The sequence below is a fragment of the Protomyctophum bolini genome (assembly GCF_963924005.1).
Source record: "Protomyctophum bolini genome assembly, chromosome: 2".
Classification (NCBI taxonomy): Eukaryota; Metazoa; Chordata; class Actinopteri; order Myctophiformes; family Myctophidae; genus Protomyctophum; species Protomyctophum bolini.
In genome coordinates, this window is record NC_137863.1 from 9,279,009 (window position 1) to 9,303,784 (window position 24,776).

General features: G+C 43.3%; 1 protein-coding gene across 1 annotated transcript in view; it reads right to left on the reverse strand.

Annotated features, from left to right (window-relative positions):
• Positions 1 to 24,776, reverse strand: part of cdh4 (cadherin 4, type 1, R-cadherin (retinal)) — a 235,804-nt gene that overhangs the window by 31,952 nt on the left and 179,076 nt on the right. Inside the window, exons 7-8 of the mRNA XM_080788722.1 lie at positions 19,649 to 19,793; positions 7,189 to 7,361 (exon numbers count right to left, since the gene is read on the reverse strand). Of these exons, the coding sequence (XP_080644848.1) occupies positions 7,189 to 7,361; positions 19,649 to 19,793 (318 nt within the window). The remainder of the gene's footprint in view (positions 1 to 7,188; positions 7,362 to 19,648; positions 19,794 to 24,776) is intronic.

The window sequence follows — 24,776 nt, forward strand, 5'->3', positions numbered from 1 at the left end:
CAATGTATAAATAATTAAATCATGAATTACTATACTTATAGAAATCAGACATGCAAAACAATTAGAATGTTGTCACAATCTGCCTCTTCTATGTCCGTCCGTCTCTGTCTATATTCTCTGTCTCTGTGTTTCTTCTAATGCAACCACTTTTCACGTATATAGCTCCATGCTATTCTACAGTCATCCAGCATGCCCTCAGACTTTCCCGATCAAATGACTCCCTGGCCACGCCTACATTCGTTGACACCTCACTTCATTCTCCTCAATCAGAGACAGTAGATGAAACCGAGACGGTGTTACGGGGGTGCACTGACCCTTTAGGAGACCAGCGGCTGTCCTGAGTTTACCATTGTTATTCCAATGGGAGAAGTGATGTGAGCACATTGGTTATGATATATTACTTCACCCCATAGTCATTAGATATACTAGACACATTCTTCAACACTGTCTCACTATCTTCTGACAGTAAAAGAAAACGTACTCGCACGAGATCACTCAGACACAGATCACAGGACGTTTGTGAGACCTGACAACCAACAAAGTCCACGTGGGGTGACTGACCGTGCACACTTAGGACACCAGAAGTATACAATTTCATACCACTGGTGCAGCACAGGTGGAAAGGCCTATATCTTCTGTATCAAGCAACTTTGCCTCAACCTATCAGGGCATGGCCACACATGCGCTTAATTTTGACTGGCCTGTCTCCAACTGACCACAGTCATTGGCCTCGATCTAATGGACATTCACTGACAGCTAAACCTGCAGTGACCAGTCTATCACTTATTCTCAGATTCCTATACCTCAGGCTCCCTCTTCTGTGCCAGCAGTACTGTGCCTGCCTATATATTGAAATTCAATTCAATTAATTAGTGTGATAATGTGAGTTCGTTCGGAAACACCGTTTGTGCAATACCCATTTTACCTTAGTTCAAGTAGTATTACTTGGATATGACGTCATATTGATAACATCAGGACTCTCCATACATTGAGATTGGTATATGTTTGGAGAACCGCTGATCTGACCAACATAACACCGGGCAGGGCACTACCTCGGGGTAAACGCCTACAGTATATACATGCCAAGTTGGAAATAGATTCTCGAGATACGCAAAGGACACCTGCACGCAGGCAGTGATACACATAATTTATGGAGAGATTAAATTAAATTACGTTTAATTCAAATATGCTTTATGGACATGACAAGGAAACAAATATCTAAGTTGCCAATGCCATGCGGTTGTCACAAATGGAAGAACAGTAATATCCAGAGCAGCACATCCATTGAAGCATTATGAAGCAAGACAATATTGAAACTGAATACACCCCTACATGCTTGTTATTGTTAAACATGAGCAATAACAAAATAAACAGCTCAATCTAATACTGTTTTTTTAACCTTCCTTAACAGCACAGTTTTTTGTGCTTTTCTTTTGTTTAATGCTCTCTTCCTCTGCGCTTTCATTTCATTTCTACTGTGCTTCTGAGCTCTCCCAAGGACTTCTACATCAAAACAAAATGAAGTACTATAGCACAAAGCAGGCCTACAAAGAACAACTCAAAATACAATTGGTTCATTCAGAACACAAGCTCACTTTGGGTTGTGAATAATAGGTGTAACCGTGGAACGCTTCTCAGAAGCCTTTTCCAGGAAATCTATTGTGCAGGTACCGTATGCATTCAGATATGATACTATATACATCCAAGATTTCCCTCAGACATCTATTGGATGACAATCCTCCAGGGGCTTGGCTGTCTGGCATGCGGAGGGCTAAATCCTCACAGAGGCAGGTAATAGGCGCCTCCGCTGAGTTACACTGACTCAGCACCTCCGAAAGCCGTAAAGGCCCAGGGCCATTTAGGCGCCCGGCTCTGTGCCTGAATCCCCGGCCAGGGCCTATACAGCTCCTAATAGGGCCGGCCTGTGGGCGCTCATGTCCCCGGAGCTGTCAATGGCAATGTCCTAATCACGCTGAGATTCCAGCCTGGAAACGGCATCAGGCTGGCAGACAGCGAGGTACTGCGTAGCATAGCACCGTGCCTATTCAGCGTGCCCAGGGGGTGGGGTTGAAGGGGGGAAGGGTTGAGATAGCCTGGGGGAGAGGAAAGACAACAGCTCTGCGTGCCAATCTATGGCGTTCCAAGGACAGCGGGCATACATGGAGATTGGCCGTGCCAGCTGTGACATGGCAAGGTCTCATGAGGACAGGCCGCTGTGTCTCTCCATGGGACGACTCAGTTCAGCCAAGTTCAATTAAATTCGTTATTGGCATCGCTGCTCCAAACAATGAACAATATAAAAAAAAATGCATATACGACAAACCACACAATGCAAAGAAATTATTTGGCGAGCTAGGTGTGTTATAACAAATGAATTAGTTGAGGTAGCTCTTACTTTGTCTCTTTAATATATTGTTGCAGCATGTGATGCAAAACAAATTAAAAAGATTGTGCTCTAACACTACAAAAACGTTTGCCTACAGGGGAATCTATATGTATTAAAAAGAGCCCTCAAGGGATGACAGCAACTCCCAAGAATAACAATAAAGTATATGTCATATTATTTTATCTTGCTCTGTGTTTCCATCCATTCCATCCTTGTCTTTAAATCACACTCAGAGCTGCAGCAATAATAGATGGATAGACAGCTATACAACAGGGACATATCGACTTTAGAAAATATTTTCACTTTTTAATTTAATTTGCAGTCGAGGCAAAAGTTTGAACTAATGGTGTTATTGATTTGAAGTGAATATTTCCCAGCCCTAGCCCTGTATGTAGTACTGTATACTGTATAGAGTCCAACAGACACACACACAGGCACCTGATCCAGTACAGTACTAGTCTCGAGGACTTATGCGTGTATGTACAACATGCATGTTTACAGCTTAGCCCAGCTGGTTAACCTGTGGGCTAAAATATGCAGTGGCATGTGAGACCACTGGAGGTGAGAGGTCCGCAGCCATGTGAGTGCAGAGGGGTAATTGGTATTCAGTGGTAGTGATCAGCGTACAGTAATCTCCATGCACCCCCTGGCCTCCTCGTCATGGGGACAACCCAGTTCACCCACTTAACCCATTCTGACCTGAGATCAGATTCATACGAGGTTTCCACTGGACACACACTGGTCTTGATGAACCCATTCTGACCTGAGATCAGATTCTAAAAATGTCAGTCGTTCTTCGATTTTTTCAAAAATAGCAGATCTGCTATTTTTCAATAGCTAAAGCATAACATGATGCCAACACCAAAATGGGTTCCCGGTCAGAATGGGTTAATTAAGCACATGCATATTCTAATTAGCTAAAGGAGAGAGCAGAGAGCGTGAGAGAATCTAATGCATGTGGGTTAATGTTGTTATGAGTCTATGCTGCAGCGCAATCAGCAGTGTGCATGAATCATGGGATATAGTGTGGCTGTCTATGCATGTACACAATTAAAATCGAGAGTGTAACAAATGGAATCGATTTATTTCCATTTCCATTTGGTTCACAGGTACACAGTTAAAATGAATTATGTTGTTAATGTAAACACCACATTTCCACCCTGCAGCAGTGTGTACAGTATGTGTATATTGTTACATTCGGGCAGAAACCTACCGTATGTCTCCATATGTTTTTAGTTTTTTTTACTTCGTTTTACAGTAGTGTATGACAGTGTCTCTCATAAGTAGTGAAAAAAGGTCACAATTCATCACAATCGTGACGTATACTTATAGATCATGTATTTTTGCTGCTTTTGAAAGTGATTAAGTGTGCCTGTAGGTGTGCCGAGATTTTTTTCCAAACTAAAACATGATCATCAGGTCAAGTTTTTCAAAAAAAAGTGTACAGTATTTGTTGAAATGTTGTTTTTATGTGGGCACCCCCACCAGTTCATTAAGTATGCCTGGTTTGCCTATAGTGGGTGGTGATCCACCTGAACTGAAGCCGCACCCACAGGGGGATGGGTTAGGGGAGGGGCTGATAATGTGATGTCACTATATTACTGTTTATTTCATTGGCACGTTTGACTGTCAAGGGTTCAGCCTCCAGGAAGAAACCCTAAATACAAAGGGAACACCATTGCACATAAAAACTACTACAGGGTGTCTAATGAAGTGCTGTCACCTCATAGACACATGAAGAACTGAAAAAAATACAAAAATGTTGGCACTTAAAGTCATTTAAGTTATTTATTTTTTTATTCCCTGAAAAGCGACGTGTGTGAGTGTGTGTGCACATGCGTGCGTGCTGTGCGTGTGCATGCATGCGTGCGTGTGTGTGTGTGGGTGGGTGTGTATGTGTGTATGTGTGTGTGTGTGTATGCACATTCTGCGCGTGTGCATGCGTGTGTGTGTGTGTGTGTGTGTGTGTGTGTGTGTGTGTATGTTGGTGACCTCAACAGCAGGCACGTGAGCGCCCAGGTGCGTCCCAGTTTTAGAGGGAGGATCAGAGGCAGGTGGGACCGAGCCTGGTTTGATGTGTCCAGATTAATGAGCTCTTTCCTCAGTCACATCAGCTGCTACCTCCCCCTGCCTGGGCCAACGCAGCGCTGGCCTGCATTCACACCACTCATTTATATTGTCCCACAAATGTACCGCCGTCATCATGCCATGCCAGCTCTTTGTAAAACCTGGATGCGAGATAGGAGCCTTCATGTCCGCCGTGTATTAACCCATTCTGAACGGGAACCCCTTTTGGTGTTATAGCATCATGTTATGCTTTAGCTATTGAAAAATAGCAGATCTACAAGCTCATAGCGCGCCACCGAGTGGCGCGCTACGAGCTTGTAGGTCTGCTATTTTTTGAAAAAATCGAAGAACGACTGACATTTTTAGAATCTGTTCTCAGGTCAGAATGGGTTAATCAGACCAGTGTGTGTGTGTCCAGTGGAAACCTCGTATGAATCTGATCTCAGGTCAGAATGGGTTAAAAGGGAAAAAAACCCAAATTCGAACGTTTTTACCTTTTGTAGTTATTCGCCAAATACGCTTCCCTTTTTACCCTGCCTGTAAAAAGAAAATCACGATTTAAAATGTCAACGCGTGAAAGCGTCGTCTGCCCAGGATTAGTGCTCAGAGGGCCCAGTGGGATTTGAAATATAAATATTATGAGACAGACACTGCCGTTCCAGATCAGCACTTGTCCTTTTATGACAGTAGTAAAATCCAGCCAACTAAATTAAAGGAGATCAGATTACCAGCATAATGACGGGGTATAAATTGGAGTGCCCGTATCAGATTGCCACTTATAGTTTTCCTTCAAATGTTAGACCAACGTCTAATTCAGGGGACCACCACCAGGGGTCCAAATGGACACTTCACAGGTCTATCAAATGGAACCCGCATTTGCACACTCTCAGTGTTAAATGAACACTGAGGATTTCACAGTATTGATTGGGGTCCTATAATAACCCATTGATACAGACTTATAGCATGTTATGTATAGACAGCATAAGTGCATTGTATGTAGTCATAGCACGTCATAGTACATATGTGTAGCATAGTAGTATAGATGTATAGTTTATATGTATAGTTTCATTATATAGATATTCCACTGTTACTTTCTTAGCTTACGCATGTTTCATGATAAATGTTTTTATGTGATGTATTGTGTTATATGTTTGACCAGATGAAGAGCCTTGGCTCGAAACGTCGTCAATAAGCATACGAGTGTGGAGCATACGAGTGTACGGGTTCCCTTCTCTTTTCATATGTGATGTATTCCCATGCTTTTTTGTTCTCGCTTAATGTAAATCGCTCTGGATTAAGAGCGTCTGCTAAATGCCTAAATTGTAAATTGTACACTCTCGTTCAGACCTGTATGGCTCAACTTGGACCACTGGCACTGGTGGTCCCGAGTCTCCCGACGTTGAGAACTAAGATGTGTATGTTTGCACGCGTGCACACGGCTGTGTGGGTGTGAGCCACAGCAGCCAAAGCAAGCCGCAGGGTAAGCAGTCCGTCATAGAACACTTCGGCTGCCCACAGGCTACTTGAAGCAAGCTGGGATAAACAAACGTTGACTCCGCCTGACCTGGCTCATTAGTGTTGTAACACAGAAGACAGAAGGGTTGTAGGGGTGGTAGGGGTGTCTCTAGTGTGCGGGGAGGATGGACACAAGCGCGGGCGCTAGACACATACTCAACACACACACACAAAGTTACTAGTTACACACACAACTGCAAGAGGTCAGGCAGTCAGACAGACAACATAAAGCAAGCAAGTCTCTTGGGTGGGTGAGAGTGTGTGTGTGTGTGTGTGTGTGTGGGGGGGGGGGGGGGGGGGGGGGGGGCGGGGGGACTGAGGGCAGAGAATGGGAAGGACATGAAACACAGGTCTCTGGGGACTTTGTGATTATGTGGTTGATGCACTGTCTGGTCAGTTACCCCAATAAACTTTAAATAGAACATGAAAATAATGGAAAACAATACTGGTTTGCACTTCTGGAGAACGGTGTAATGCATTATTAGAGTGACCTTGAGCCTGCCCTGAAAAGCCGAAATACCCTTAATCACTGAGACCTGCTATGGGGGTTACGTGGCCTTATTAGTGATTTTGCTATAATAGGAGCTGAAGGTGAAGACTGTAATACAGCGGGTAATGGAGTTTCACATACAGTACAGCAGAGCAACAGATCAATGCATTACAACCTCATATGACAGATATATATATATGACCTTGTCTTTTGTTTAATATGACGGCCATTTGGGTAACAATAAAGTGGACACAAAATGGGAATGCATGACGCAAAAAGGTGATTAAATGGGTTTATAACAGAGCTGTTGCGGAAACCTTGCCGTGAGCCTCAACCTCTAAACCAGCCCTATAAACCAGTGGTTCCAAAAACCTTTTAGCCTGTGACCTAAACTAGTGAAAATAGCAGATCTACAAGCTCACAATGCGGTGCGAAGCGGCTATTTTCACTATACTCACTACTCTATTTATGGAAGTTTTTTTTGAAAATGTTTTGAAATAATCCTAACTTAACCCATTTTGGGTGTTAGCATCATGTCATGCTTTAACTATTGAAAAATAGCAGATCTACAAGCTCATAGCGCGCCACCGAGTGGCGCGCTACGAGCTTGTAGGTCTGCTATTTTTGAAAAGTCGAAGAACGACTGACGTAGAAACATAGCTTTTTCAGAAAACTGTCAGGATGTAGAAGACATTTTTTTTAATCTGGTTAAACAGGACAAAAGACTGACCTCTCTGTCCAGGCCGGCGGCCACGGTGACGATGTCGCCGGTCTCGCTGTTGATGGTGAACATGTTGGGGATGGGGCTGTGGGGCGTCTGGGACAGGATGCGGTAGCGCACCATGCCATTGGCCGTGGTGTAGTCGTCAGAGTCGTTGGCCGTCACCTGCATCACCGACGAGCCTGCAGAGGGGAAAGGTTGTTGATGAGTTGAACCCTTTTTAGCCTCTGACCCGGCCTGGCCTGGCCCAGCCTGGCCCGGCCTGGCCCGGCCTGGCCTGTGTGCTTTCTGGTCTAGACTGGTGGGGTGCCGGTCCAAAACAGGCGGTGCGGATCCTATTGGTTCACCCATCAGAGCACCCGCCCTCGCCCGGTATAGAAACCAGCGGAGAACACTGACTGACATCACCAAATTTGGATTGCCGCGCACACTGTTATTGGTTAACGAAACACAAGGAAGTGGGGCTTCCGGTGCCAAATTTATCAATGGGTTTCCTTTCCTCAGGCTTTTCATTTTTGAGCCGAATGCGAACAAAAATAAAAGCCTGGGTTACGGAGGCTAAACCTTTTTCAGCCCAGTGATGCCTGAAACCTAATCTCAGTATATGAGCTACGATTGGTCCAATCTCGAGGGAACATATATTCATACATTCCTAGATACATACATAAACGCACGCGCGCGCGCGCACACACACACACACACACACACACACACACACACATTCTTGAAAGGGTAAATACACAGCATGAGAAACAGGATGAAGAAAAAACTATAAATAAATTGTGAAAATAGAGCTATGGATTATTCAAGCCCCTTTACACACATACACAAACAATGTAATGCAAGAGATGTGCTTCTGTATAAGACCACCACTATCTGGAAACACAGAAAACCTTCTGTAAGACCACCACTATCTGGAAACACAGAAAACCTTCTGTAAGACCACCACTATCTGGAAACACAGAAAACCAGACAAGAAAGGAAAGCCCATGAATACTGTCACGGGGCAACCCGTGCCCTATATATACTAGAAGACTCCACAATGTGAAACTGAACATTACAAACGCACACTGCACGGCTGCTTCCATTAATTGACTGTCATCAAGCTCCTTGGAGGTGTGGCTATGTGTGGCATCTTATACTACTTATCTGTGTTGCCTATAATGCTATCATAATTGTTTTGTGTTTGATGTGATGCCTTGGAAAACAGTCAGACTCTAAATATGTAATTGTATTGGTTGGTCTAACTCATGGGTCATGGTTTACCAGAAAAGATCTACATTCTTGGACTGTCGATTCTTGGAGCCTTGGCCGTTCGGGCAACTTTACAATATACGCTCCGCAAGAATTTACTCAGCAAACATTTCAGGGCCAGGGCTTTTAGAAGTTTGTAGCTCTACCGAGTCCATTTAGTAATGAACAGCGCCGGGTCGACATCTCCACCATCCATTACTATTAGCCCTCAGTGACAGCGCTGCTCCCCCTCAATGGTACGATGCTCTCTCCCTATTTGTCTTGGAATCACAGATAAACACTGCCATTTAAGGTACTGTAGACAGGGGATGGGTTGTTGTCTGTCAGCACGTGTGTATGTACTGTATGTGCTCGCGCGCGCGCGTGTGTGTGTGTGTGTGTGTGTGTGTGTGTGTGTGTGTGTGTGCATGCACGCATGCACGCGAGCGCGCGCACGTGCGTGTCCTGTACCACAGCTTCCCCAACCCAGAATTATTGATTTGCACAAGCTTGTCAGCCCGGCTCACAAATGTGACCAGGCAATTAGGAGCACTCTGAGCAGGAAGAGAGAGACATGACCTCGCCCCTCTCTCTCACAGGGCTCAGAGAAAATGACACTTTCTGTCAGGCAGCCATTTAGGGGCCAGCGCTGCCACTGCCAGGGCAGGAGGGGATACAGCGGGAAATACGTGTAAATAGGTATTAGCCCATTCTGACCTGAGATCAGATTCTAAAACATGTCTATGTTTCTGTGTCAGTCGTTCTTCGATTTTTCAAAAATAGCAGACCTACAAGCTCGTAGCGCGCCACTCGGTGGCGCGCTATGAGCTTGTAGATCTGCTATTTTTCAATAGCTAAAGCATAACATAGTGCACCAAAAGGGGTTCCCACCCAAAATGGGTTAAGGTATACCACATGGGGAGAGCCGAGGAACAGCAGAGCCCAACAAGCACATGCACATGATGCAACAAGCACACGCTGGGCTACTTTGACGATGGAGAGGGCCACTGTATTTATTTATATTACTGTCGTAGCAAAAGTATAGCCGATCTACAAGCTCAAAACGCGTTGTAGATCAGCTATTTTTGCTATATTTAAATTGAAATCCTGAATTATATTTTGCTATTCTTTCTACTTGAATTAAAGTGACTTGATTGATTTGCATGAAAATGGCCTGTATACATTCCCTTCTCGGCGTAGTAGGTAGACCCACCATCCAATGCGTCAGTAGCATTACGTTATATAAAAATGTGCCAAACAAGCCGTGAAAAACAAGCCTGAGAATCTACTACTTCCATACAAACATTGTTTTTCCACTATGTCTATATTCCAACTGCGTTTGCAGTTGTGAGTGAGAGGCAATACACAGCGCTCGCCGCTCGGCTCATGATGTAATCTAAACAGTGAAAGAGGCTCACCATGAGGCTCATGTAATACATGGATGTGTCTTGTACAATATTTCACTTTTTTTGGCTGGGGGGTTGGTTAGAACATTTGAAACCTTGTTCTTCACAGTTCACATCTTTAATTACTTATTTGCTGCAAATCACATACAGTAACTGTCTCTTTGTATCGCTGATAACATTTGTGTTGTTGGTTGCATTTGCTTACAGTATGTTATCCGCCCTTAGGTGCCTTCTGATTCTTGTAGGTTATCACATAATGCTTTCAGTTGGACTGTTGGAGCAACCAGTGTGGTGAGCACTGGTGGCTGGTTGGTTGAGAGCTACATATAGTATACCTTATTGTCTCTGGAGGTAATGTGATGCCATAGTGCTTCACACACAGTACACAAGATAAATCAAGACATATAACGGATATTAAAAAAAAGACAAAAGATATAAATGATACAAACACTATCAAAGCAAATAATATTCAATGAGGTATTTTGTTTGGTTTTGGTTTTGGTTTTTATATGGCAGCAGTTAAATAAAAAAGAAAAGAAAGAAAACTCTTGACACAGCGGGCCTGTTTCCAGGTCAGTGATCTACAGTATGTCTGCGACCAGATGGAGGCAGTGCAAATAATAGAGCCCGTATGGTTGTGTTCTGTGTGTGATGGCTTTGCTCTTGAGGTCTGAGGGGTTGGGGACATGCTGGGGACATATGGTTTCAGAGGCAATGCATGTTTCATTTAATGTGGAAACATTTTGTTCTAATTGCAACTAAAGCAGTTGACATGGTGGAGAGGGGGGGGGGGGCAATAGAGTAAAATGGGTTATACCAGTAGTTCCCAAACTTTTTTGCCCGTGACCCAAAAGAGAAATTTGATGTCTCCCCAGGACCCAAACTAGTTCACGCGCCACATTGTCAACTTGTGGATCTGCTATTTTCACAACTTCTAAAACATTTGTTTTCTAATTTCTTGAATTTCTTAAAATTCTCGTTGATTTCTTCATGAAATTACTGACAAAAATCATTGAATTTTGTTTTTAATTCATGAAAATCTTTGCTATTTTTTTACAATATTTTTAGATTTAAAAAAAAAAGGTAATAACTTTAAACAAAATGTAGCAAACCAAAAGGTAAAGGTACCGATAAAAAGTGGTCCGCGACCCAACGTTGTCGTTTGTGGAACCAGTCCACTGGGTTAGATTATCATCCTGTAGCGTGGCAGTAGAAGGTGGGGAAAGCAACAGAAATCACCTTGAGTTTGCAAAATGCAAAGAGTCTTTGCTGACAGCATTTATCGATGTCCGTGGTGCTCTAAAAGGAGTTTATTGTCCCGGATGATTCAGAGACATTTGAAGAACTCCACCATTTCAACAGTTTCATTAGTGATATAAAAGGTCGCGAGGCCGGTAATTACCGGGTTTGGCAAATTTTTATGACAAATACCGGAAGATATAATTCCCTCCGGACATCCGGGCCGACGGCCAACAATTGCACTCTCTCTCTCTCTGTATTTCTATCACTCTCTCTCACACACACATACACACACACACAAACACGCACGCACGCACACACGCACACACACACACACACACACACACACACACACACACACACACACACGGCGATACACAGCATTACAAAGATGAAGAGATTGGCACTTATTAGTGTAGTAATGAAGGCAAGGTCAAATGCAAGCTGGGTGACATCAACATGTCTTACCTCAAATCTTGCATTTGAAGATGTCATCTTCAAATGCAATGAATGCATCCAACAGAGATGCCTAAAGACACTTGACAAGAGCTGTCCATCCATATGGTTGAGTCACATGCCGGTGAAACCACAGCGCTCTTATCACAGAAATGGATGCACAGTATTCACGTTACTGTCCCATAAAACATTACCACTCAAAACACAAAACTCTATGATAAGACTCTACAAGTTCTCCACAAAAGCTTGAACAACTGTCCCAAGCCTGGCCCTAACGGAGACATGGACTGCACTCACCTACAGTATATGAATATTATTTTGCCATGAACTGTGAGTTCATGGCAAGTACATTTTTATTTATGTCTGGCCAGCTGAGCCAATCAAAGGGTTAGCCTGACCCAGTCTGTGTGATTCCCGGTCTAGAGGGGCAGGTTAGCGCGGCCGCCCCCCTCCTCCCACACAGTGCCGGTTCTAGGCCTTTTGAGGCCCTAGACAACATATTATACAGAGCCCCCCCCCCTCCTGCTTTGCCACGCCGGATAAAAATTGTAAATTTGCCATGAAAATGCTTCAATCTGGTGCACTTTGAGATCAAAATTAAGAAGCTAGGTGGGGGCCACATATGTTTATAAACAAATCCCAAATGTTTATAAACAAATCCCAAATGTTTATAAACAAATCCCAAATGTTTATAAACAAATACCAAAATGTTTATAAACAAATCCCAAATCCCATGAGACTTGGTCCTACCCCCCCGACCATGAGACTTACTACAGGTCAACTGGTAGTGGTCCTACCCCCCCCCCCCCATGAGACTTACAAATCCCAAATGTTTATAAACAAATCCCAAATGTTTGTAAACAAATCCCAAATGTTTATAAACAAATCCCAAAATGTTTATAAACAAATCACAAATGTTTATGAACAAATCACAAATGTTTATAAACAAATCACAAATGTTTATAAACAAATACCAAAATGTTTATAAACAAATCCCAAATCCCTTGGTCCTACCCCCCCGACCATGAGACTTACTACAGGTCAACTGGTAGTGGTCCTACCCCCCCCATGAGACTTACAAATCCCAAATGTTTATAAAAAAATCCCAAATGTTTATAAACAAATCCCAAAATGTTTATAAACAAATCACAAATGTTTATAAACAAATCACAAATGTTTATAAACAAATACCAAAATGTTTATAAACAAATACCAAAATGTTTATAAACAAATCCCAAATCCCTTGGTCCTACCCCCCCGACCAGTGGAGAACATGGATGTGTTGGTGTTTTAAGCATTATGTTATACTTTCGCTAATTAAAAATAGCAGATCTACAAGCTCATAGCTTGAAAATGCGGCAACAAATCTTTGAATATATTATATATTATATATAATATATATAATATATTATTATATAAACTAAATATATACACACATATATATATATATATATATGTGTATATATTTAGTTTTTTTCGATGTCAGGCCGAAATGGGTTAATATTCTTGCACTGCTGACTGCTGGTGGTCTTCAGACTGCTTGGGATGGTATTGAAACCACATGCCTCCTCCAATACATGGAATCACCTGGCGTTTCTTTTCACCTGCCTGCAGTGAGGAACTTCAACTGCAAGAAGACAGCCAGTGGCGTGCACAGATAGACACTAGGGGGTGCTAGAGCACCCCCTGCCCTTTTGGCAATGTGCTCTTAAAAAAAGTTTTTTTTTTCTTTCTTAATTTGTAGTGTGTGGACCATGGTGACATTGATCAATTATTGATAAAAACGCTTCTACTATATTATTTAGGCCCCCACAATCTAAAGCTATGTTTAGCTATGTCGTAGTGCGCCACTCAGTGGCGCGCTATGAGCTTGTAGATCTGCTATTTTTCAATAGCTAAAGCATACCATAATGCTAACACAAAAATGGGTTCCCGCCCCAAAATGGGTTAAGGCAACCAGCCGGTTTCACTTGAGCACCTGCCCCTCTAAATGTCTGTGCACGCCACTGAAGACAGCCAATTGCTTTTTGTTGGGTTACTCCAGGCCAAGCTGGGACGCACCGTGGAGGATTCAAAGCCCTGTTCTGCACAGTGCTATAGGCATTAGACAGGACCTTTACCCCTGCTCTGCTATAGGCAGGACCTTTACCCCTGCTCTGCACAGTGCTATATAGGCAGGACCTTTACCCCTGTGCCACCTGAGTGCCCCGGCTTCATTATTTATTCAGAGCTACGCATCGGTGTGGGTCGGGGCTGCCAAAATATTGGGAGATCAAACACTTAAGTCAGCTGCAGAATTTGGGATGAGGTGCTGCGGACCGCAGAGGTTTGAGAGAGAGAGGATGCAGGAAGAGCCAGCAAGGAGAGTTAAGCCATTCTGGCCGGGAACCCATTCTGGTGTTATAGCATCATGTTATGCTTTAGCTATTGAAAAACAGCAGATCTACAAGCTCATAGCGTGCCACCGAGTGGCGCGCTACGAGCTTGTAGGTCTGCTATTTTTGAAAAATCGAAGAACGACTGACATTTTTTAGAATCTGATCTCGGGTCAGAATGGGTTAATCAGACCCAGTGTGTGTCCAGTGGAAACCTCGTATGAATCTGATCTCAGGTCAGAATGGGTTAAGCCCTACACACACACCGGGTGCGCAGCGACGCGGCACAGGCGTTGCCGCGTGGCGCCGGCAACGCCTGGAAAATAGAACGGTAGCGTATCGGAGCGTCAGGCGAGGCGTGAGTGTCCAGAGGTATATTTATAACGGACAGGAGTCCGAGTGATCATGATCACACTGTGTGGGCCTCCTAAAGCCCTAAATATATAAGTTATATATAATGTTAAAAGGAACGCAGATACAGACTATAAAGGACAAAAAAAATTCAACCAAGGTTCATGTTTTAGTAGGTTGTCATTAGAGAAAGTAAAAGATGAGTGTTCATTTGTTTTTTCATTTGCCGCTTTCTTTTGTTTTTGTGATTTTAGCGATTTTTTACAGGGGGGCGGGGGCATTTAGCCCCATGTTCGAATGCCCCCGCCCCCCTGTAAAAAATTGCTAAAATCACTAAAACCAAAGAAAGCAGCAAATGAAAAAGAAAGAACACTCATATTTTACTTTCTCTAATGACAATCCCAAACATGAACAAAAGTTTAAGTTTAAAGGACAACAAAAGTTGTCAACAACAAAGAGCCGTTGTTTGAATAGAGAAGCAGCGACTCTACTCCGAGTCTCTCTCGCCTGACTGAACTTCTCACCCTATCTCTGCCAGGGAGATGCCAGCCACTCGGCGAAGAAAACTCATTTCGGCCGATTCATGACCGTAGGTAAGAGTAGGAACGAAGATTGCTCGGTAGACAGAGAGCGTTGCCTTCTGGCTCAGCTCTCTTTTCGTCACAACAGTGCGGTACAGCCCCTGCTGCTTCGATTCTCCGGCTGATCTCCTTCTAAGTCCTCCCCTCACTCGTGAACAAGACCCTGAGATACTTAAACTCCTTCCCTTGAGGTAATATCTCATTCCCTATACTTGGACTGCACAATCCATCAGTTTCCTGCTGAGAACCATAGCCTCAGATTTGGAGATGCTGATACTCATCCCAGCCGCCGTACACTCGACTGCGAAGTGGTTCAGTGAGAGCTGAAGGTCTTGGACCGATCGTGCATCAGGACTACATCATCTGCAAAAAGCAACCCTTAGCTCACCGAGCCGTATACCCTCTACGCCACGACTTCACCTCTAGGTCCAGTCCATGAAAATCACAAACAGGATAGGTGAATATGAAATATTTAGTGAATATGATTTGATACCTGAACTGAATATAAACACGACTACGGAGTAGGAAGTGTAAAATGTTTACAAGTTACAATTATCTATTTCCAATTCCATTTTGAGCTATGGTCAATATTGTCAAGTCAACTGTCAGAATCTTTTCAAGCAGTCAGTAACAAAACATGACATATAACAGTAAACTTTCACCCCTGCTGTAATAAACTCACTTGTTTCGGGGAAACAGGAGATGTACTGCCTTTTAGACTGGCAGGATCAGAACGCCCTGGGGGGCTACAGGTGTTTCCTTGGCCTGGCTCTCACAATTGGGCCAAGGATAGCACCATCATTCCTGTTCCAGCTTGCAACAACGTGATAATTGTAGCAGAGGATTCTATTTCAAACTTCATTAAGTTTCAAAGCAGGATTTGTCACTTTGCCCGATAGGAAGGGAAGATAGAGAGAGGCCAAAGAAAGAAGAGAAACAATTTCCACTCTTCCACTGAGGAGAGCATCAAACCCTTCAGTCCAATGGAGGGGAGGGGTTCAGGGGTGTCACATGGCACCACTGCCACAATTAATTTCAATAAACGCTACTCAGTAATATGATTAGTGTTCTCTTAGACCAGAGACATGACTGAAAAGGGTTAATGCCTCAGCCTGTCTAATTCCTCTTTAATTTGAAAACGAATTCTAAATCCTAATTACTTTTTCCGCCAAAACTGCTGGAGCTGAAAATGTCAGCCATGGCACGCGCACACATACATCACCGGTGGTGTCCCGGTCACACGGGGGGAATTGTGGGAGCTTTTGTGAGCTGCCTAAATATTAGTCAGCCAGGCTCAACATCTGCCTACCAATTAGATGACGGAAGGTAGATAGAGGGGGGCATGGAGCAGTGTCAGGAAGACAGATGCAAACAGATGAGGAATGGGAGTATTATGGAAGACATTGTTAGGTATAGGAAATAAGTGGGGAAGATCTCCTGGAGGGTTCTAAAGGCCCAAGATGAATGCCAATGAGAGAGAGAGAGAGAGAGAGAGAGAGACACACACACACACACACACACACACACACACACACACACACACACACAGAGAGAGAGAGAGAGAGAGAGAGAGAGAGAGAAGACAAACACACCCAGAGAGAGACAAAGAAACATCACACAGACGGACGGATGAATTTGGACGGACAGGGGAATCTCTGAGAACTCTGTGTAATACAGTATGACTGCATAAATTGTACCATGAATAATTTAAATAAAGTATATTTAAAAAGGAAACTCTGAGAAACTCTGACCACGCACGCACACACGCACGCATGCACGCACGCTACACTTAAATGAAACATCTCGACCACAGTACCCTCTCTCCGTCCCTAATTTGCACCTCAGGCGTCTCTCTCCAACTGTTAGATGGTCCTTTCAGGAGCACCATCACACCCCTCAGGAGGGCAAATCCACTGTGAGACAAGGCACTCCGGCAGCTGCCGGTATTGATCTTGCACTCTGATTTCAGAGGGTCTCTTTGACAGAGCAAGGAAGGCGGGTGGGGTCCATCAAAAGGGAACAACTCAGGAGAAGGGCCTGCGTAGCGTCAATGTCGGACGGAAATCTCGTAAATACAAAACTTTTGTATTTTCAGGAAATGGAAAAAAGAATCTGCGTTACAAATGGATCCAATAGTTATTGTTAATACTTTACGTTGGATAAAACCTTGTTCTTGTTAATACTTTACGTTGGATAAACGTAACCCTCACACAGACGAGCTTGTAGATATTTTTGCTACTTTTAGTACAACACAGTATAGATAGACCATGGCATTGATTTGCCCCTCAAATTACACTTGTGTGAAGTGAGGGGTGCTGATGTTTGTGTCTTTAATTAAAGTGCTCTAAACAAACATTAAAAAAGTCCATAGACTTGGTTGTCATATAACTTAAAAAAAATCACACCTGTGTGAAGTGAGGGGCGATCTTATCTTCGTACATCATCATACATCATCTAATTTCGGCCAATGAGAACATGCGTCCTCACCTCATAGAGATATGACCGGCTACAAGGTATCCTGTTATTTAATACAGACTGCATACTTCAAACAAGACAAAACTTGTTTGGGCTTCTGAGGGTGCTTGCCAAACTAAAGAAAGTTTAGAGGACAAAGGCTTTTTATACTGCCTCAGAACCCCGCTCTATACTCTGTATTCTGCCTAGCAACACTGTGTCTCGCTGAAGCATTGTATACACTAGCGCTGGAACGCTTTATCACGCCTGGATCTCCGCTGTGCAGTTTCATCAATCTCTGACGTACTTTGACATAATTTGTCTCTGAGACTTTGTCATATCTGGCCACAGACACAGTGGACAAAGTGTGTGCCGTCTCTCTGACTCTCAATTCATTAATGGCCTGCTGGTTGTGTTTGTAGTCCTACAGAGAGGGATGATCCACACCCAAGCTTTCTTCCATGGTACATTGCATGTTGACAGATTGCAGAACAATAAATGAATAAACCAGTGGCTGACCAATCACACGTGTTGTGAAAGCCACTGCCGGAGTTATCATGTCCTTACTTTGTTCGCTTGGAGTATCCTGCAGCCTTCAGTCCTCCACCAACATTCATAAGGTCATATATCTGCGACATACTGTAACCGTTTGATTACGTAGACAGATAAAGTCAGTTTCCTACTAGTACCTCACCCCGCTGGGCGGGGGATCCCGCATGGTGTCGAACGATGAATGACGGCACTGGTTCAAACCAAGGCTTTCTGAGAGATTTACACACTATGTTGCATCTGGTGACAGTGATAAGGGCATGTCCCCTTAGCTCTCTGTTTGTCAGCTCTCACACTGTGCTAAATATGGGAAGATGTGTGTTGTAATACTTCAGAGACGCTTTGATAGCTGGGTCTTCCAGATAGGCCTACAGAAAGCGATACTGTCAAAACCTAATCCTCACATCCCCCCCCCCCTTTGCCTGACGTTTTGTGTGGAAAAGAGAAATATTATGTTGTCTGCTGGTGGAGTCTTAGCCAACTATTCTACTCATTAGGGAACAAGATATAATGATACATTTTAAATGCTGGTGGATGTAGCTTTAATGGGCCAGAAATGTATGAAAATGTCTCTCTGAACATACACTACAGTTGAATGTCATGTTCATGCAGCCAGTTTTCTTAGATTAAATAGCCACTTAGAAAGAAAAATATAGCATTGTAGCCTATTTTCACCAATTACAATCAATTCAAACAATATGAATCATATGGAATATGTTAGGTTTAGGTTAACACCAACTCACAGCACATATAAACAAGATATGTGTCGATATAAATTATCTTTATATTATAGAGATCTATTTAATTCAAGAAATAAAAAAGTCAATTGTGGCTGGATACCCTTCATAACTATACACTCAGTTTGGAGGAGACCTAAACTGTATGATCCAGTGAGAAACCAGAACCAGAGTTCACGCACGCACGCACGCACACAATTGCAGTTTACGCACATTGTTTACAAATCCTCCTGAGATTTAACTTTGCTGTACAACAATTTCTGCACACTTCGAGGACAAACACGTGGTTCCTCTGGGTCTGATTGTTAGAACATAAGTTCTAGAGGTCCAGACATGAGAGCTACTTTCACATTCTGCTCTTGTCTCTGGCTTAGCGCAGACAACAACTCTGTTCACTTATATTGTCTACATCTCTCCATGCTCTGTGGGATCTGATAATGAGGCATCCAGCCAAGCTAACGCCTTGCTGAACATCTGGTACACCTGCCCTCATCTGAACCTATTTAAACTCCCAGAATGCGTGGCCAACACAGGTCATACAAGTCTTAAAGGAGAGTTTCGTGCTAGAAGGCTTTCTCGCCTTCAGTTGCAGTTGTTTAGTGTTTAACTAAATATATTTAGTTATATATTTAGGTCTGGTCTGCAGTTATTGTAGGCGAGAGGCACTACCGCGTTGGCCACAAAAGCGGGTTGTGATTATAAGCACAACCCGTGTAGGATTTGGAATGAAATCACTTCATAATAATTATTATGACGCTAAACGACAGATAAACAAAGCTTGTGGACTCCTACCTGGTTTGGATCCTTCGGCTACAGAGCCGTTGTAGACCTGGTTCTGGAACTCAGGCCTGTGGACTCTTACCTGGTTTGGATCCTTCGGCTACAGAGCCGTTGTAGACCTGGTTCTGTGGACTCTTACCTGGTTTGGATCCTTCGGCTACAGAGCCGTTGTAGACCTGGTTCTGGACTCTTACCTGGTTTGGATCCTTCGGCTACAGAGCCGTTGTAGACCTGGTTCTGTGGACTCTTACCTGGTTTGGACCCTTCGGCTACAGAGCCGTTGTAGACCTGGTTCTGTGGACTCTTACCTGGTTTGGATCCTTCGGCTACAGAGCCGTTGTAGACCTGGTTCTGGAACTCAGGCCTGTTGTCGTTCATGTCGATGACGTAGATGTACAGGTCTATTGGATTCTCCACCTGGTTGCCATTCATGTCCACTGCATGGGCTCGCAACTATGTACATGCACGCACACATGCACACACACGCACACACACACACGCACACACACACACGCACACACACACAGAAACACACGCACACACACACGCACGCACACAGAAACACAGAAACAAAAAAACAAAGAAAAGATCATTAGCATCAAGTTCTCTGTCCCTCCGTGGGAAATTAACAGTGGTGTTCAACTTTGAATGACATGAACCTCGCCAGGGTTAGAATGGGAACACAATCAACCATATTTACATGGTGACCATGTTGGCATTTTGCTTTGAAAAAGCAGGCAGGGGGGCAACGAGGTGACATAGATTAATGGCAAGATCGCCCAATATGGTCACAACACAACACAACACAACACAACACAAATAGCTCAATTAGCACGTTTTGCTAATTGGCAACTCCAACTGATCTGGAAATGACTCTCATTCTCCTTGCCAGTAGGGATTGAGTATCCTGTTGGCATCTTTTATGGACCCTCGCCAACGGCACGGCAGGAGCAGTGAAGTAGTGAAATGTATATTAACACTTAGCCCGCTAGCATTTATTGAAAAATTAGGATCTAATTCACGCCAGCATTTTTCCCAGTTGAGCTCTTATTTTGAAAAGCCACATTTCCAGACTTCCGGAAGTAGACATATCCTAGTAAGTAGGGCTGTGAATCTTTGGGTGCCATGATTCAATTCGATTCTGATTCTTGGGGTCATGATTTGATTCAACTCGATTCTCAATCCAAAAACGTTTTTAAAAACGATTCTCTATTCAAAATGATTCTCGATTCAATACATAGGATTTCATCACAATCTACTCCAGCATTGAACTGAAGTAACTTGTAACTACAGTAACTTGAAAATGACTGAAGATATGATGTTTACTGTGATTAGGGTACGCTTACATTTCATATTACAAACACCATGTAGTGAAAACTCCTGTAACTGTAACCAGATTTTTTTGTGGAAATTATGAATCGATTTCGAATCGTTCATAACGGGAATCGCGAATCTATGCCGGCCCAGGAGACCTCCACAGCGTTGGCTCTGTGCCATCAAAGAAACGTTGTTTTGACCAAAAATGCCATCTGGGACAAGGAATAAGATATACAGGTGATTGAAAGAAACAGATAGAATGGATTATTATGGCGAGGACGATGGGTGATCCATTGTCATGACAACAACAGGTAGCTACCCGATGCTAACGCAAGTAGCATTATGGCTCGATCGATCGAAAGCGCTATAAGAGTGCAATTGCCATTGATCACAACGGCAATGGCGCAGAAACGGTTAACATCTATTCAGCTGTAGGTCTACTATACAGGAACCATCAGGGAGGTGCACCAGCTCCACGTACTGGCAACTCATGGTTCGGGGAGGGGAATGTCAGTGGATGGATGTTTGTCTGGCCATTTTGCCGTGGCCTCTCCCACCGATGTGCATTTAAAAAAAGAAAAAAAATCACAATGTGAGTTGAAAGAACAATAAGGGAGGAGAAGGGAAAGAGTGAGACATGAAAACACAAAGAAGAGGGAGAGGGTGATGAGTGATGTGACAAAAGCAATCACCATCCACTGTACGACAGGATGTCTTCATCTCCATCACTATGGTTACTGTGCGCGCTGTACTCCCATTAACCACTTTCAACCTGGTGCCCCCATTTTGATTTTGTTGATTTTTATACTTTATACTTTTGTGAGCTTGTAGATTGTCTATTTTTGAAAAATCACCAGGGTTTTAGTGGCTTTACTGGTTACTGGTGATATCACACAACAACACAAAGCTTCATAATAGCTCTGCAAGCTCAACTGCGCTGTGGCCTGTGGGACATCACTCGCAACACATTCGCCGTCAATTATATGTAAATGGTCTCAGAAATATTGTGGAATCACAACTGGCCTTACTGTGCAAGAATGGGCAGGAGCATAGAGGAAAGATGTACCCCTCTCTCCGTGCTGCGGCATGCTGTTGTGAGGGGAGAGACAGCTCTTTTGTGCTCCAGAACATTGCCTAACAGATCTATCTGCCAGACTATTCAGAGGAATGTGTCAAGACACACGACGGCATGTCGGAGGCCTGAATGCTGCCATGGAAGCTACAGGGTGACCATTATTTCCAAAACCCAAACCGGGACCCTATAATTAATGTCACGACGTGAAGACTATTCTTTATTTTTTCACCTGGTGTTTTCATCAAGAAGGGACAGTTCTTTTTGCACTTAGCTCACCTAGTGACTGCATCTTTCAACTAAACAGAACATGATAAACATTTACGAGCACTCAAAACAAGTGTTATTATTTTAACTGTGGTCAAATCCGGGACAATTTGGTAGTGAATGTTGAGGGAAAGCAGGACATTTGAACGTTTCTGAGATATTCGTCGAGAGACACCGAGCTTGAAACCGGGACAATCCAACCAAACCGAGATGTCTGGTCTCCGTAATGGAAACCCAAAGTTATGACGCTTTGTGTATGGTGACGTGAGTTGTCCTGGCTTCTGTGTGTGTGTGTGAAAAAAAGCCATAACGGCGGACACCTGCTAGACAGCTAGAGCACACACTTACGCAAATAACAATCCAGACGCATGTTTACATATATTAACATGGACGCAGATATAAACCCACAGCTTCGTGTAGAGATACACACATCCAATCAAAACAGCTCGCTTTAGCCACTTAATGATCCCACGAGGCTGGTTTTCCATAGGCTGGAGCAGGGCAAACAAACACAGAGAGAAACCCCAAACAAACAAACAAACAAACGAGCCCAATCTGTTTTCTCAGCTGTGGATGCTGCATGCTGAGCGGTGTTTGGCTCTCTCTGTCTGTGTGTGTGTGTGTGTGTGTGTGTGTGTGTGTGTGTGTGTGTGTGTGTGTGTGTGTGTGTGTGTGTGTGTGTGTGTGTGTGTGTGTGTGTGTGTGTGTCTGTGTGTGTGTGTGTGTGTGTGTGTGTGTAAGTGTGTGTGCTCGCGCGTGTGTGTGGAATTGTAATGTGGTGTGTGTGTGGGGGGGGGGATTGTTTGGTTTGGATGGTTTTTCATTATTGTTTACTTATTTTTGTAAATAACTTGTTTTGGAGGAGACAATTAAAATGTAAAATCGACCCTCCAGGCTAAACATCCTACTGATATCTGAATGTAGTGTTGTTGATCTGTGCTGATGAAGGGAGATGGATAGGAGTTGGTCAAAATCGTTTGTGGTGACCCACCAGACAGCTGCGATCCAGGTGGCAAACAGATTATAATGTAATTCTATAGACAACACCCTCTCAATGTTTTATGAGAACTGAAAGAAAGAAACTAATTGGATGCAGTTATTGTACATACCGAATGTTTATTTGTTTTTGTAAACACAAAATCTAGTGCACGGGTCAGTAACGTGCATGATATCTCCACAATCATAAATGTATACTATCCTATATCACCACTTAGTACAAGCATAACTACAAAGAACAGCAGCAACGAAATAAGGCAGCACCGATATAGAACAACCTGACGCTGCACCTGCAATGTGCACCATTCCTCCTCACCTTACAGTTAATGTCCCCTGGTGTTAGTCTGTCAAAAACACCACACTAACAAGCAAAGTTGACCTGGTAAAGCAGAACATCTTATAGGCCTCCTGTACAGTATATATGCTAAGTTATTGCAACAGACTAAATGTCCCCTGAGCAAGGTTGATATCTATCTATCTGATATATAGACTGTTTCATTATATAGATATTCCACTTATATAGATATTCCACTGTTACTTTCTTAGCTTACGCATGTTTCATGATACATGTTTTATGTGATGTATTCCCATGCTTTTCTGTTCTTGCTTAATGTAAGTCGCTCTGGATTAAGAGCGTCTGCTAAATGCCTAAATTGTAAATTGTAGACTATGATACATCATATACAATACAGTGCATGGTCTGTACAGGTCAGGAAATGTGTATGTCAGTAGTTAATCGCACATACTACTAAACCAATCAGCTGTACATCTTTCTCACACACTGTCAGCAGGCCAAGGACCTCAATTCTCAAATATTTTTTCAAATCGGGTCATGTAATAAAGATATGCATGTAGTATGTCTATAGTGCATGTATATAATTGCAGAGCAATCAATCCCCATCCAGACTATGGGATATGTGGCCTGGTACTAACTAGCAAATTAGAATGATCCTTTCCCTCTGCTGTGGGATAAGAGGCTCATTACTGACTAGCCAATTATTATAACAATCTTGTCCCTCTGGCTTATGGGATGTACCGGAACTATTAGACATACAAGTTCGCCGGTACACACTGATGTTAGATTGACACCAGAATATACATTCATAAATATGCCAAAATGCCACCAAGTATATGTGAATTTTAATCTCTATGCACATTCAACTCAGTCTGAGCTGCCTTTTGACAAAGAGTGCCAATGAATGGCAAAGCAGAGAAAGACTCATACAGTCTAGCAGCTAGAGTCTAGCTGCTAGACTGTATGAGTCTTTCTCTGCTTTGCCATTCATTCAGATGTTAGCCTGATTCATATATGTATGAGTCAGCTAGACTCTAGCTGACTCTAGCTGACTCATATCAGACTAACATCTGAATTCAATGAAAAAAAAGCTTCACAGAAGAAAGTGCAAAGACGTCAGGGGCATTATTTCAATTGGGATGGTATCAGGACTGTTTTTTGAAGCAGATGGCTATTCGTTTTGTTACTGCTGGTTTTCTCTGCCGTCCAAGCCCATTGATCTTTTTTTACATTTCCCCAGACGTTTCAGTAGACGAAGATCACGCTAAACTACTGTAGCACATTATCAGTCCAGTCCTTGCTTATGGAGAGCTGTGGCAGGAGAGAGTAACGGATGGAGTGAGAGAGAGACAGTCGCAGAGGTAAAGTAGGCCTACCCATCCACCACAACAGACTTCATAGGGTTTGAATCCACAGTGGCGTATCCAGCTTGGATGAGCGCTTTTGGAACTCAATTAAAGAACAAATAAAAATGCGTGACTTTCATGAT